General features: G+C 43.8%; 1 protein-coding gene across 3 annotated transcripts in view; it reads left to right on the forward strand.

Moving 5' to 3' along the window:
• QSER1 (glutamine and serine rich 1) overlaps positions 1-14,283 on the forward strand; it is a 63,439-nt gene that overhangs the window by 38,317 nt on the left and 10,839 nt on the right. For all 3 annotated transcript variants that reach the window (XM_053278882.1, XM_053278880.1, XM_053278889.1), the window contains exons 5-9: positions 615-889; positions 2,251-2,367; positions 4,061-4,194; positions 5,378-5,580; positions 13,251-13,388. In XM_053278882.1, coding sequence (XP_053134857.1) covers positions 615-889; positions 2,251-2,367; positions 4,061-4,194; positions 5,378-5,580; positions 13,251-13,388 — 867 coding nt within the window. The remainder of the gene's footprint in view (positions 1-614; positions 890-2,250; positions 2,368-4,060; positions 4,195-5,377; positions 5,581-13,250; positions 13,389-14,283) is intronic.

Raw genomic sequence — 14,283 nt, forward strand, 5'->3', positions numbered from 1 at the left:
GTATTATGTTTGGATTATTTTAAAGACGAATTCTGTGTTTATGGATCAGTTTAGTTGCATGGCTAAGTTAAACTCTCAATTTCTTATTAAAACTGGCAAATTCAACTCTGAAAAATAAGAGAAATGTTGTCCTTTAGTTTGCCTCCAACACTGGGGTCATGCATATTAAAAAGTGTGTGTGTGTATTTCCTTTGAAACATCCAGAGCAGTTTTCTAAGAAATTTTACTGAAGTCTCATTCTGGCTTCTTCTCTTTGCTGTTTGATGGAAACCTTTCAGACTCCTAGGTGCCATCTTCAAATCCATCAATAGTTGGGTTGATAGATATCCATAGATACTTGGACATAGTAGTGGCGGTTCTTGTCAAGTTTCATTCTACCCTGCTTCACCCATTCAGCCCTAACCTTTAGTGAAAAGTAAATCTGTCGTGCATACCAAATTAGAGTTTGTCCACCAAATGAGTTATGTTAATATCATCAATGGAACCAAAATTTTACTCTGTGCAGTAACAATTTTCAAATGGTTTACCATAGACTAAAACTATCTAGGCATATTTTAAATATGAAAGTAAATGGAAATTCTTATTGTTAAGATTGCTTTTTGTTTTTATTTTAGAATTGCAAAAGACTGTTTCTAATACCACCACTGATACTGTTGCAAAGAAGGAATCTTCTACTACTACTACTACTCCTGTAGCAGATCCTCAGGTGAAAATCTGTTTAGCACAACCTGAAAATGACAATGTTGCTGCAGATCAGTTAGCAAAACCACAAACTGCTGCTGCAATAGAAGGATATATTGAAGATGACAATGGGGACAGTGGAGGTGAGGGCATGTACAGAGAACGTGATGAATTTGTGGTGAAGATCGAAGATATAGATTCACTAAAGGTAATTCATATGTTTTGTTTTAAATAATTCTAATAGAAAACACTAATCAAAGGTGTGAATTGGGTTATATATCTAGGTTCATTTCAAGCAAGTTGGTTAGAGTTAAACCAAGATCAGTTGATTTGGACTACCAATCTTGGTTTTTTCCTAGTGGAAATAGGGTGCAGAACTCTTGGGAGGTTCACACAGATGGAGGAGGTGGGAGCATTCACTCCCAAGGCTCGGGGACATCACACAGAATCAGGCTTTCACTGTGGTTCTATGTGACATCTGAACTGGCCCATAGTTCAGTGTGATGACTGAACTAACAAACGGTAGTTTGCAGTTGGCCAGCAAACAAGAACTGGAAGCTGTGGTTTGAAGTAGCTTTGCAAGCCACTGCTGACATGGTTTAGTATGATGTCTGATCTTGACAAATTTGCAAAGATCAGATATCATACTAAATTGTAGTTAGTGTAAATTGCTCTCCTTTCAGAGGCTGCTACATCTGGAAGTGGAAGTGAACTCATGAACATATGAATTTTTGAAGCTGAGTGGATGAAAAACAAAAGCAGGCATGCAGCTCTAAAGTATACCTCTTGTACATCTGAAAGCTAAACTGTGGCTTGGGTTCTAAAATGTAATTAGCACAAGCCAGTGTTTGGCTTAGTGTCTGATTTGAGCCAGGCAATACAAAACATCTTTTGAGCTGTTAGTATATTTTATAGGAATATGTATTTCTAATGCTTGCAATCTTTTTTCCTTTTTAACCCAATAACATGTTACAAGCTTTACAAAATCAGCTTGTTCATTTAAAACTATCTCTGGGACAGGTACCTATTTACTCCCCTTTGCTTGTAGTTGAATCTTCAGCATTTATATATTAGTGAGGTGTGTTTGAAATATATTTTATAGGATTTTCAAAGTGTATTTTTACATTTCTTGCATTAAATTGGAGATATGTTATAGACAAATAATTAAGAGCTGTTCAGTGTTTATTCCAAAGCATTGAGAGGATGGTGGAATGTGGTGCCCTGGATGGGGTGCTGACTGAGTTGGCATATCCTTGCTTGTCTTTGAGCCAACTTTAAATATTTTTTATTTGGTTGAATTTTTAATGGTAATTTCAACTGCTTTTTTTTTAAAAAAAATGACTGTACACCGCCTGGATATTTCCATGTATGACGTATATATGACAAATAAATGAAGGTTACAGCTGTAACATTGTGTATTGGAAAGTGTTATAGAAGTGATACATTATTTAAAGTATATGAAAACCTAATGGAGGTACTTGTTTTGTTGAAACTAATTAATGCAGCTTGATACAGGCAAAAGATAACTGAAAATGGTATTTTTCATTTTAATAACTTTGGTCCTCACAGACTGCTTTAGAAATGGGAAAGGAACCTCCAGCCATTTGGAAAGTTCAAAAAGCTTTGTTGCAAAAGTTTGTTCCTGAAGTGCGAGAAGGACAGAGAGAATTTGCAGCTACTAACAGTGTAAGTTACAAAAATTCCATATTACTCTTGTATCATATAAGTATGTTATATGTGGTACAGGATAGGTTTTTAAAAAGAAGATCAAAGTGTGATTCTGAAACCAGCAGATTCCTGTGGCACCTATTATTATTGCTGTATAAGTGTTTAAGGACTAGAGCAGGGGTGTCAAACTGCGGCCCTCCAGCTGTTGGCCTACAACTCCTATCATTCCCAGTTACAGTAGCCAGGGATGCTGGATGTTGTTGTTGTTGTTAATTTGATTTCTATACCGCCCTTCCAAAAATGGCTCAGGGCGGTTTACACAGAGAAATAATAAATAAACTAGCCAACCCGCACAGAGCATCTGTGCACCCTTTGGGTGCCTGCTGTTCCCTTCCTCCTGCCCTACTCTCTCTTGCCCCCCTCCCCCGAAAAAGGCCCCACCGCCGCCATTCGTGCTTTCGGACTTTTCACCTCTCAGCCACCTGTTTCCCTCCCACCCTGGCCTCCGATGGGAGCTGGGGCTGTGCCCCGCAGCCCGTTACCTCTCCGCTGCTGCCCGCCGCTGCGTCTATTCCTGGGACGGCCAGGCCAGGCCATACCGCCGCCTCAGTCTCCTGCCAGGTTCAGCCGCCTCCCACCAGGATGGGCTGCCGCGTCTACCGGGGACGGCCTGGCCTGGCTGTCCCACCGCCTCTGTCTCCCAGCAGCTGCCGGCCAGCCTGAGCCAAGGCGGCTCTCCTCTGGCCATTTTGCCCTTCCTCCTTAACTCTCGCCCCCGCCGGAACTCTCGCAACGTGTTGTGCGAGTTCCGCTGCCAAATTCCTCAGGACACGCACTGGCTAAGAGAATTAATATAATAGATAAGATGGCTCCCTGTCCCCAAAGGGCTCACATTCTAAAAAGAAACACAAGATAGACACCAGCAACAGTCACTGGAGGTACTGTGCTGGAGGTGGAAAGGGCCAAGTTACTCTCCCCCTGCTAAATAAAGAGAATCACCATGTTAAAAGGTGCCTCTTTGCCCATTTAGCAGGGGATAACAAGTTAGCAAGTTAGAAGCCAAGTACAGCTAGAGGGCCGCACTTTGACACCTCTGGACTAGGGCCTACTCAGGAATGTGCAAAAATGAGGGTACATTAATACTTTCTCATTTTCTAAATTGAGTGTGTGTGTACACACACACACACACACACACACACTCAATTTAGAAAATGAGAAAGTATTAAAGTACCCTCATTTTTGCACATTCCTGAGTAGGCCCTAGTCCGTGTACGTACACACACACTCAATTTAGAAAATGAGAAAGTGTGTGTGTGTATGTGTATACACACACACACACACACACAGATTCAGTAACAGATTTTGGGGGGTGGAGTGTGCAGGGGGTTGCTGTGCTCAAAAAGCTGCAGGGAAGTTCACTTGCATGAGCTTCCTTTTATTCACACTCGTTAGGATCCAACCTGTTGGCTTAAACGGATGTGGTTAATTATGTAAAAGCCTGCAGGTGTGCTTAGAAAGTGATGAACTATTAGACATAAATTGTGACTAATACATGATTTATGTTTTACCCATTGATTTGCTTTTAATTTATCTGTGATAAGCTTCTCTCTTTCTTTATTTTGTAAATATCAAGCTAAAGTCTACTATACAAAACAAATATCTTATGCAAGTACCTGTATATATTCTGTCTTTGTTTTTTTACTTGTTGTAGTATCTTGGGTACTTTGGGGATGCAAAATCAAAATACAAACGTGTATATGTGAAGTTCATAGAAAATACAAACAAGAAAGAATATGTCAGAGTGTGTTCCAAGAGACCAAGAAATAAACCTTTACAGTCTACAAGGTATTTGATTTTGATTTAATTTTTCTGTGTCGTCATTCACAGTATTTAAAACGTAAAGATAGGAGCACACTGATGCTTTTTATTTTCACATTGGTAGATGTTTAAAGGCAGTTATCTCTCTCTATATAATTCTCTTAGACATACCCGTCGCTAATCCCATGAGTGGCAGCTCTTATGAGAGTTCGCGAGTGAGGGGAGGGAGAGAGGAAAGCGACGGCGGTGGGGAATATAAGGCCAACGAACAGGCCAGTGAACAGGCGGGCGGGGAGAGAAAGCGAAAGCAGCGGCAGTGGCAGAGGGGAGAAAGCGAAAGTGGTAGGGGTGGCTGGGGGTGGTGGAGGAGAGAAAGCGGCAGTGGCCGGAGGTGGGCAGAAAGCTGCAGGTGGCCGGAAAAAGCAGCTGACCAGACGGCCGGCCAGAGGGAAAAAACATTGGATGGGAGAAGAGGGCTGAGAATGAAGGAAAACCAGGGAGGGCCAGCTAGTTTTATATATTGTTCATTCTTAATTCCACAAGATTTGCATCAAATAGTTGGTCTGGAATTGGTTGAAAACACAATCCGTCTTTTTCAATTGAGAATTAAGAGTAACATACTTTTACACAACAAAGAGCCTTGTGGCACCTTAAAGACAAACTTATTACATCATAAACTCTCATGGACCAGAACCAATATTTCTTCTAAGGTGTGCGCACTTGCATGCACTCACAAGTTTTTTGATGTCTGCTCAGTTAACTTTAGATCCTGCTCAGGAAGCCCCCACTCTGAATGCATGTGCACACACACTATCTTGATAGTGCCGCACAGGACAAAATTCATTCTGCACACAGATGAGAAAAATTAGAGAGAACACTGACCAGAACACACTTTAATATAAGCATAATGGACTTTAGTCAATGCTAAAATAAGCTTGTTAATCTTTGAGGATATCACAACAGTCTTTCTGCTGCTGTGTAGGCCAACACAGCTGTGCCCCTGGAAGTTAAATTAATACAACTTGTCTTCCAACGGAAGTTATAAAATGATGTTTGTCGTTGATCCCCCCCCGCCACCCTCCCCAACCAATGTTCTGTATATCAGTATAATGCCTTGGAATTTCAGGTATACCTTGCTAAGAAAAAGTATACATGTTTTAAGCTTATTTTAGTCTCAACAGTTGCTTCAATTGTTCTTTTTAATGGGCAGGACTGTACATTCTAAGCTGAGCACTAGTGTCAACAAAGTCCCCGATCCTCCAGCACCAAAAACTACAACAGTAGGAACAAAAGGTTCTTTAGTGAAACCCAAAGCTAAACAGCCAAAGATAAAGGCTGAACCACCACCAAAGAAACGGAAGATCTGGAAAGAAGAACCCCCCTCTTCTCCTCGACACCAGAGTGACAAAGAAGGTGAGTAATTGTATTCTTGCTTATATAATGTCCAAAAAATGACTTGCTTTTGCAGGTTTCTTGGCAAATAGCTATAGAATGCTTTGAATATTCCCAGCTTCATGTCATTTCCTGTCCATAATTGTTTTGATAGTTTCACATTCTAGCACTATTTGTCAAGCAGGCAACTTTTTCTGTATTGCTTCATAAAGCAGCATGCATGGTCTTGGCTCTGCTGTATCTATTGGGGGTGACTGTTCAAAACTGCAAATATAAATTGCCCTTACAGTATGTTTATTATAACAATTATTATTTGTTGCATTTTTATACCATCTTTGTCCCTTGACCAAGATTGTTTACAATGTTAAATGTTACAAAAGACTTACAAAGCAGTGTTGTCTCAGATCATTAATGGTTTTTTAAAGCGCTGCGGACAAGAGTTCCCTGGCCTGAGTGTCTCCTTGCTGATTTTCCTCTCAGGGCCCACAGTTCTTTCAGTATCCCTGTGAAGGTAGGGGTGGCTGCCCCAACAGTCTTCACAGCCTATGTTAATGTTAGGTTAATACTTCCATTATCACAGTGTTTTTCAGTTGCTGAGCTAGGTTTTCAAAGTAAGACCACAATTTTTTAAAATTACTTTTTGAAATGAAGAATATGTTGAGCTAATGTATTTACAATAAACTATGCCTAAAATTCAAAGTCACTTCTCTGGTGGTGGTTATTTATATACTGTTTTTCACCAAAAAGTTCTTTAAAGCTCCCTCACCCATTAAGATTATGTCAAGAGGTTCATCTGCAATTGCCACCACCAGCTTGCCTGGTGGCTACACAGGGATAGGCCTTCTCTGTTGTTGCCCCAAGACTCTGGAATGTGCTCCCTGCTAAATAAGAGCCACCTCATCTCTGACAACTAATAAAAAGTCTCTAAAGACACATTTATACACCCAAAGTTTTTAACTAGACCTGAGGTTTTAAATAATGTTAAGGTTTTAATTTCTGTTTTAATTTGTTTATGTTGCTGTAGACCACTCAGAGATGGAAGTTTGGGTTGGGGTACAAAATCAAACAATCGGTAAAGCAATTTACATAGAAAAAAGAATAAGATAATGGTTCCCTGTCCCAAAGAGTTCTCTGCTGCTGGATGAAGACATCTCTGTGGGTTAACCTTCCCATGTGCTCCAGAGGGCAGGAATTAACTAATTAATTAGAGGCTTTATAAGCCCAGGGAAGGGTACATTAGGGACATTAACCCTCCCAGTTCTTTCAGTCCTACCTTGCTCTAGAGATAGTCTCCAGCCAACAGCCAAGCCTTTTATCTTCAGCATTTTTTCTTCCTATATTATCCTTCCATTTATTTTTCTTTCTCCACTTCCTAGCCCTATCTCTCTTACGTCCTTCTCTAGCTTTTTAAAAAAACAAATCTGTCTTTGTTTTCCCTCTCCTACCTATCCCTCCATGGAGTGTGAGGGCAAACCAAGGCACATTCTAGTGCCAAAGGGGGGAAAAGAAGAACCCCCCCCACGGGAAAGACAGGACTCACCCGCTCACAAACGGTCAACCCACCAGCTACCTTCAGTCCTCATCAGCCCCATTGCTGGAAGGAGGTGGTGGAAGAAGAGTCCCAGACCTCTTGGAAGCAAATGTGGCTGCCTGCTGGCACCGGCAGGACCCAATCTCCCCGCAGAGCCCACCGCTAACCAGCCTGAGTGGCCTGAAGGCCCTGTGCACCCTAATGTTCCCACCAAACTGCCACAGCCTCCCATTCTGCCTTCCAAATGGCCGTGCCACTATTTGCCACCCTCACCAACCAGGCCCAGCGGTTCTTCAGCCCTGCCTGCATGGCCGATCAATAGTACCCTGGCTATTGCAGTCTCCAGAAGGACAGGGAGGGAGTGCTCTGACCGGATCCCTCCCTCTACCCAGTGAGCATGATCCACCAGCGGGTCCAGGGCGCCCTGTGGGCAACGAGGAGGAACACAGGCTGTCACTCCCTAGGCAGCCTGCCCTGCCTGGATCAGCCGTGCCTCACAACTTGCCGGAGCACCCACAGGAAGTGGTGACTGGGGCCGTCATGCCCTCCCCCTCCTCCTGCCCCAGCCCTGCCCTAGGCTACCAGCTGAAATCCCAGAGAGTTGGTAAAACTGGTTGCAAATGTTATTACTAAGTTTGCAGCAACACCACCATAATAAGTCTGATAAGAAAAGAAAAAGAGATAGTGACTACTTCCTCTTTTTCATCTTGTTTTCCTTATCAGAGGAGACTTGAAAAAGATCTAAAAAATCCAAGAAAAAATATAGATGTAGAAAGGTGCAGAAGTTTGAGGCCCAAAAGGACAAAAAAAGCATTACAAGACTAAGAGGGATCAGGCCTCACCATCCCATTCTTCAGCCATTTCAACGAATTATTCTCCTGACCCTCACCTAAGTGGCCCTGACATTAACCCTACCAACCTGGGACCTATTGACAACCCTGAAAGTCCTGTTGATGTGCCAGATAACTGATTTGGACCCTGGTTACAAAGAAAAGGGTGAATGGTCAGATGACCAAACTATTGACCTTTTCCAATTCTAGCACCTATTTATCACTGAGGAGTTATCACACCTGTTTCCCAAGGCCATCACTACACTGGGCCTGGAACAATCTTCCCAGGCAGACCCACCAGTTCCTTCCAGGGAAATCCTAGTCTTTCCTACCCCAAAGCCACAAGAGCTGCTTTTTTCCATTTCCAGACTCCTTTGTGGAGACAGTGAAACAAGAGTAGCAAACACCAGCAGTGCATAGAAAGCCAGTACAATTGATGAACAAGCTTTTTGGTCTCACACAATCAGCCTCTGATATGTTCCAGGTGCCCCCACTGATGCTCCAGTGGTGGCCTTACTTCTTTGGCACAATTCTCCCCCAAGATGGAGACAAAGCGCTAAGGGATCCCAATGAAAAGGAAATTGAGGCTAATATTAAGAAAGGGCATGAGGCAGCTTCACTGGCTATTTGTTCTCCCTCACAGCTTCTGTCATGGCTATGGCATCGCTGCGCTGGGTAGATTAGTTATTCCAATCTCCCCCCACAGACATTATAGCAATAGCACTTCCATTTATATACCGCTCTATAGCTGGAAGCTCTCTAAGCGGTTTACAGTGATTTAGCATATTGCCCCCCAATATTCTGGGTACTCAATTTACCGACCTCGGAAGGATGGAAGGCTGAGTCAACCTTGAGCCCCTGGTCAGGATCGAACTTTTAACCTTCTGGTTACAGGGTGGCAGTTTTACCACTGCGCCACCAGGGGCTCTTTATGCGCCGGAGACAGACTTTACTAAAGATTCAAAGGGCACAGGCCTTTATAGCTTATGCCATGCTGGATTCTATCAGGTTTTGAGCACGTTCTACTGCCTCCATGGTGGTGGCCATGCAGTAATCTGCTTTATGCAGTAATCTGGCTGCAGTACCATACACAGCTAATAAGCTTTTCAAGGACAAAGCTATTCAGGAGGTCCTTATAGAAACTAAGGACAAAAAGAAGGCCCTTCTACTCCTTGCAGGGATGACAGGAGGCTCCAGTGCAAGCCTTTTCAGTCCTTTCAGCCTTTTCGTTACTCTTTCAGAACCAGAAACGGTGTCAACATGCCACAACAAATGGCGCTCAGCCACTAGAACCCACAGAAAGGCCTTCAGGTCACAATCCAAACCAAGGCCATCCTTCTGACTCCCCACAACCAGGTGTGGGAGGATGCTTAATCCACTTCTTTCACACCTGGAAGTCCAACATTGCAGACACCCATACAATTTGGCTACAAAATAGTTCACTGCCCCCTCCCCACCGCCGCCGCCACAACAGAGTCTTTCCAATGCCAAGGTCCAATTTGCCTATGAAGCACACAGATCTCCTAAGTGCAATTCATCACCTGGTTGCAATAGAGCTGATGCCCACTCATCAAAGGGGAAAGGGAATTAACTTTATTTTATTTACAGTGCCCAAAAAAGACTGTTCACTATGTGCAGTACTAGACCTGAAATTCCTCAGCTGGTTTGTCAGGCGCCGAAACTTCTAGATGGAGACACTTTGCTCCATAGCAGAGGCTCTCCAACACTCAGACTTCATGGCATTGTGGATCTTAAGGAGGTGTACCTGCATATACCCATACATCCAGTGAGTCGCCTGCTTCTGCACTTCAGATATGCAGGTCAACATTTCCAGTACAGGACACTCTTGTTGGCTTGTCGCAAATATTCTTGTCGGCTCCACAAATATTTCTTGGAGCCGATTCTTGTCGGCTCCACAAATATTTACAAAGGTCCTTGCACTCCTGTTGGCGCACCTCCGTCTTCAAAAGATAAGAGTCTTCATTTACTTGGATTAACTCCTCGAAGTCGTCATCTCTGGACAGCTGGAGGTCAGACGTACAGAACACACTGCGGACCCTGCATGACCATAGCTTCTTGGTGAATGAGAAGACCAACACATGCCGTCCACAAAGCCAAATCACTTGGGGGTGATAATAGTCATCTCAAGAGACTGCCTGATCATATCTTCGGATCGCATCAAGACACTCACAGCTCTCATACAACATATCTCAATGTCACAAAAGGTGCCCCTTCTGACACTGGCAAAACTTCTGGGACTGATGGTGGCATCCATGGATGCGGTGCCTTGGGTCCATTTCCACCTGCACCCCCTCCAATGGTTTCTTCTGCTTTACCAGAACCAAATAGCACAATGCCAAATGACCAAGGTCAGAGTCAGCCAACAAGTACTAAAATTCGTTCTGGTGCTGGAGTCAACAATCATGCCTCTCAATGGGCATGACCTTCCTGGACCTCCTCAAAGATCACAGTCACTACAGTCAGTCTGTAGATGCCAGTCTGTCGTGATGCGGAGCTCACTGCCTATATCATTCCACCCAAGTCTGCTGGTCCAGTCAGGAAAAGAGTCACAGCATCAATTGGTTGGAGTTCAGGGCTATCCGACCAGCTTTAATAGCTTTCCAGCTGATTATACAAAACTGCCATGTCCTGGATTGCATGGACAATTTCATGGCCTAAGCTAATGTGAACCACACAAGGCAGCATGAGATCACGATTGCTATATCTCAAGGTGGTCCTGCTTCTACAATGGGTGGAATGACACCTGGAGTGTCTGATTACGCATCATGTGAGTACTTACTTGAACACGCAAGCAGACTGGTTCAACCAGACAGAAGTCCATCCAGCAGAATGGAGCCTGCACCCAACAGCATTTGAAAGCTTGAGACATGCCCTGAGACGTCCTCAGGTGGACTTATTTGCCTTACTGGCCAATCGTCTCCTTATTCCCCAGTCTGGGCACAGAGGCAGTGGACATTCTCACCACACCCTGGCCAGAATTGCTCCTCTAAGCCTTCCTGCCAATCCCAGTTCACAGCCACCTCCTTGGCAGGATCCAGCTCCTCAGGGCACAGGTGATCCTAGTGGCCCTTTTTTTTTTTACCATGTCACCCGTTCTACACCTGGCAGTCAAAGGACCATGGTCCTTTCCAGTAACACTAGCCAGGTCCAATTGTACATCACAACCTAACGTGGTTCAGGCTTGCCATATGGTGACTGAAAGGAACCTCCTGACATGCTGTGGTTTATGCTCCAGAAGTCATGGATACCATCCTGGCCTCTAGAAGGGATTCCACAAACAGGATCTACTAATCCACATGACAGGAATTCCTTCAGTGGTGTAGGTGTCATAGCCTGTCAGTTGAGAGCTATGGACTGCTGGAGTTGTTGCAAGTCTTACAGTTTGGTCTGGATTGGGGCCTGAGACACAACACTTTGAAACGGCAAGTAGCAGTGTTGGCTCCTTTATTATCGACCTCTAGGAAGAACCTTTCATCTCATTCACACCTCAAATGATTCCTCAAAGGTGCTGCTCTCAAGTCACCATCTGTTGTACATAGGTCCCCTCCCTGGGATTTACATGAGGTGCTACATGTCCTTTATGCTTCGCCTTTCAAACCAGTGTGTTCCATATCATTACACCTGCTTTTGTTGAAATTAGTTTTCCTAATGGCCATCACATCAGCCAGGAGAGTGTCTCAGTTTATTCCTGACCCATCCTTCCTACCCAAGGTTCCATCAATTTCTCACCATTCACAAGACATCCTTCTACTGTCTTTCTGTCTCAGACCTGTACACACCTTGGGAAAATACTGTCATAAACTGGATGTGCGTTGCTGTCTGAAGGTATATCTCAATCATACAGCGTCCTTGAGAACCTCAGATTTCCTGTTTGTATCCTTTCTTCCTGCCTCCATGGGTCAGAAATTGTTGGCGCCTACTATTGTTTGCTGGATCAAGGTATGCATAGCATTAGCATATGTGGTGCAGAATCTTTGCCCTCCCCTCAATATCTTGGCATACTCAGCTAGACCAGCAGCTACCTCTGCCACCTTTTCTACTAACATGCCACTGGAAGAAGTATGCAGAGCAGCCACATGGTCATCTCCATCTACCTTCAATAGGCGCTATAAGCTAGATCTGCATCGCTCCTCTCAAGCAACGTGCAGCATGTTCTGCAGCATATTCTTCCGCTCCAGTAGACACTGACATTCACACTCGGGGTTCTCAGCTGTGGCATGGCCCGCAGAGATGTCCTCATCCAGCAGCAGAGAAAGGAGCATTGGTTACTCACTGTGAAGGCTGCTTCTTGTTGTTGGAATTGAGGACATCTCAAACCATCCATCTGGGCGTCTGCGTCTACTGTATTGAAAGAGTTAAACTGGCTGCCAATAAGCTTCTGGGCAAAATACAAGGTGCTGATTATAAGTTATAAAGTTTAGGCACTGGGTTTTTAAGCGAACGTCGTCTTCGCCCACCATTGAGATCTGGAGAGGATCGTCAGCCGTTGCCACCAGCTCGTCTGGTGGCTACTCAGGGATAGGCCTTCTCTGTTGCTGCCTCAAGACTTTGGAATGTGCTTCCTGCTGAAATAAGAACATCCTCATCAATAACAACTTTTTAAAAGGAAGTTGACACATTTGTTCACCAGGCTTTTAATCAGATGTACAGTTTTTACCGTAACAGTTTTTTAAACATTGTGTTAAATTTAAAATTATTTTAATGTGTTAATGTTTTAATTTTGTTTTAAATTGTGTATTATTGTAAACAACCCAGATATGCATTTAATACAAGTGTAATAAATAAAATAAAATAAATACTGGTCCGCATTTATCATTTACTCATACTTTATCTCTGTATCTTGGCTGTTCAGAACTGGGAGGGTTACCCTTCCCTGGGCTTATAAGGCCTCCAGTTAACTAGTTAAGCCCTGCCCTCTGGAGCTTGTGGGAATGTTAACCCATGGAGATGTCCTTAATTCCAGCAGCAAGAAGAAGCCTTCATGGTGAGTATTCACTTCAAAAGAAACACTAGGGAAATGCCAGCCGTTGTCACTGGAGGAATACTCTGTTGGTTTGAAACTATTCCATGGTTAGAACCATTCCAGTAACTAAATCTGAAATTCCATAATTTGTTTAAAATGTTTGAAGCTTTTTGCAGTTGCTAATCTAACAGCTCAACTGGGATAGTGCCCACTAATCTTGATTTCCGTTGAATGGTCACTAGAGGTCACCAGAGTCATAGCAAAGAAATATTTTTATTCCAGTGAAATACGATTGAAATTTCAAAAATACATTTACAATAGTGTGTATGCATTTCTTATATTTCAGACACTGGACCTCCAGTTCCCTTTGTTGCTCGCTTTTTGAACACCAGAGCTATGAAGGAAACATTTAGGAATTATATGGAACTGCTTGTTAGCATTGCCTTGGACCCAGATACAATGCTGGCATTGGAGAAGAGCAATGGTACAGTTCATCATCCTTTTCTGCCTTTACCTTATTATTGTTTGCCACATTATAGTTGTTAATTATAGCTGTGTCCAAAAGCTACATGTTATCTAGGATCCAAAGAGGTGCATGTACATACACATGAGGAGGTTATTAATTTTCCCCTTCAGCAGCGGTTTATCAACTCATACCTCTGATGCTTCAGAAAATCAGCAGGACCTTTTGGGGATGACTTCTGGTGGGTGCTGCGGACAAAAAAGTGCAGCCCTCTGGAGTCTGGCTGCTGGTTTGAATGTATCTTGCAATGTGATTTTTAAAGCAAAATTAAATTTTACCAAATTTAAAATAACTAAATGTAATATTTAAAGTTAGAATTAAGCTGGTCATTGACTGAAATAAAGAGATTGATTGAATATAACTAACTCTACCAATTTGAGTGGTGTCAAGTGCATTCTGATCAGTGTTTTATTAGTAGGGAGGTGCACGGAACTCCGGAGCTGCGGTCTGGCACTGGGGTGGGGGTCCCTTTAAGGGTGGGGGGGAGGGTGTACCTACCCCTCCCTCCGCTTGTCCCCCGCCGACGCATGTCCATTTACCAAGCATTTGGGGTGGCAGGATACCTCCCTGCCGCCCTTTCCCCCTCTGGCTACCAAAAGCCTTTTGCTGCCAGAGGGGGAAGGGGCAGCAGGGAGGTATCCTGCTGCCCCAAATGCTTGGTAAACGGACGTGCGCCGGCAGAGGACAAGCAGAGGGAGGGGCAGTTACACCCTTCCTCCGCCCTTAAAGGGACCCCCACCCCAGCGCCCGAACTGCCGAACCGCCCCAAGGTCGGACCGGTCCGGAGGCCCGCAGAATGGCCTCTGGACCAGTCTGAGCACATCACTATCTATTAGTACATTAACTCTTTTGTATC

Source organism: Hemicordylus capensis, chromosome 1 (assembly GCF_027244095.1).
Source record: "Hemicordylus capensis ecotype Gifberg chromosome 1, rHemCap1.1.pri, whole genome shotgun sequence".
NCBI lineage: Eukaryota > Metazoa > Chordata > Lepidosauria > Squamata > Cordylidae > Hemicordylus > Hemicordylus capensis.